At 53.1% G+C, this 1,356-nt stretch overlaps 1 protein-coding gene across 1 annotated transcript in view; it reads left to right on the top strand.

Annotated features, from left to right (window-relative positions):
- The first annotated feature begins 653 nt into the window (after positions 1 to 653).
- Ccdc200 (coiled-coil domain containing 200) overlaps positions 654 to 1,356 on the top strand; it is a 5,568-nt gene continuing 4,865 nt past the window's right edge. The window contains exon 1 of the mRNA XM_050156539.1: positions 654 to 743. Within this exon, the coding sequence (XP_050012496.1) occupies positions 654 to 743 (90 nt within the window). The remainder of the gene's footprint in view (positions 744 to 1,356) is intronic.

Below are 1,356 nucleotides of genomic sequence, written 5' to 3'. Positions count from 1 at the left end.
CCAGCATCCTTTACAGTGCTGGGCTCCGAGACACGGAGTGACACAGCCAGGGTAAAGCTTGCATCTCCCACTAAAACTCAAGCTGATCTCACGACTTAGAATGGACTGGCTATCCCAGATCCAGGGACTGCTTCCCACCCCCAGCCCTCCACAGTGTGGCTCAGCTGGGTTTTGTGTTTTATGTTTGACTCGATGCAAACGATTCCGGGAAGAGCAGTGAGAGACGGGAGGTGGAAGAGTTCTCGAAAGGTAATCCCAAACAGCTTGTGAGGAGGGAGGGGCCAGCGGAGGGTCAGGAAACCCCTTGGCAAGGGTTGGAGGAAGGCACTGGAAGAGAAAAATGAGCAAGTTGTATTGCCAGATTGTCTCCAGGATCCACTGAAAGCCCGGACTGGGGGGCTGCGTCTTTTTCCTCCTCAGGACTCTGGAGGACCGACAGGAGCTCCCCATGAGCCTTTTACCTCAACCTCCAACACTTCGGGGGGGGGGGCTGCCCAGTTGCCCTGGCAGTGACCACATTGTGAGGTGGTCCGGCTAACAGTCAGTGTGGCTGGGGTGGGAGGCAACAGAGGAGTCTGAGAGCCCTGGCATCCTCTTGGGCGGCTCTTCCTGGCCCTCATACCCTGCCGAGCTTTTTCTATCATCACAGCATCATGGGTAGTGCCTACCACTGGGAGGCTCGGCGTCGGCAGATGGCTTTGGAACGGAGGAAGGCGCTGATAGCGCAACAGCAGCAAGAGCAGGTGCATGAGAGGGGCGCGGTCCATCAGGGTCCTCCACGGGGCACCGGTGAATGGGGAAGGATGACAGACTCCCTTAGGAAGCAGACTGCGAGCTTGGGGATGCTGTTTGCTGGGGTAGGAGGCAAGCTAGCTCATTTTCCTGTTGTAGGCTGGTGGAGGTGGGGATGAAGCCCAAAAGGTTATTGGAGAGATGAGGTCTCACTCTGTTGCCCGGGTTGACTATGAACTTCCGGGCTCAAAAGGTCCATCTACCTCAGCCTCCTAGTGGCTGGTTGAGAGTAGTGTGGGTCCATGGCCTGAAAGGCTGTGCTACTGAATACTTGCAATATGGTTAGTGAGAATGAGCTGCGGTTTATATGAGTTTAATTTGTGAATAAAAATCCAATTTGCACGTTAGGAAACTTTTCTAAGCATCTTTGGTAGAACTTGTGTGAATCTTTTTCCACTGCACATTTTTTTTTTATTTATTTTTTGGTGAGTGGGGGGCAGAGTCTCACTTTGTAGCCCTGTGTAGACCAGACCTAAGCTGATCGTTACAATCTTCCTGCCTCCATCTCCCAAATTCTTGGATTACAGGCGGCATGTGACTGCAGGTCTGGCAGACCAAATACTT

This window comes from Alexandromys fortis, unplaced genomic scaffold, assembly GCF_014885135.2.
Source record: "Alexandromys fortis isolate MF-2015 unplaced genomic scaffold, M_Fortis_MF-2015_v1.1 scaffold_31, whole genome shotgun sequence".
Taxonomy (NCBI): Eukaryota; Metazoa; Chordata; class Mammalia; order Rodentia; family Cricetidae; genus Alexandromys; species Alexandromys fortis.
This window is presented reverse-complemented; position numbering and strand designations above follow the sequence as displayed.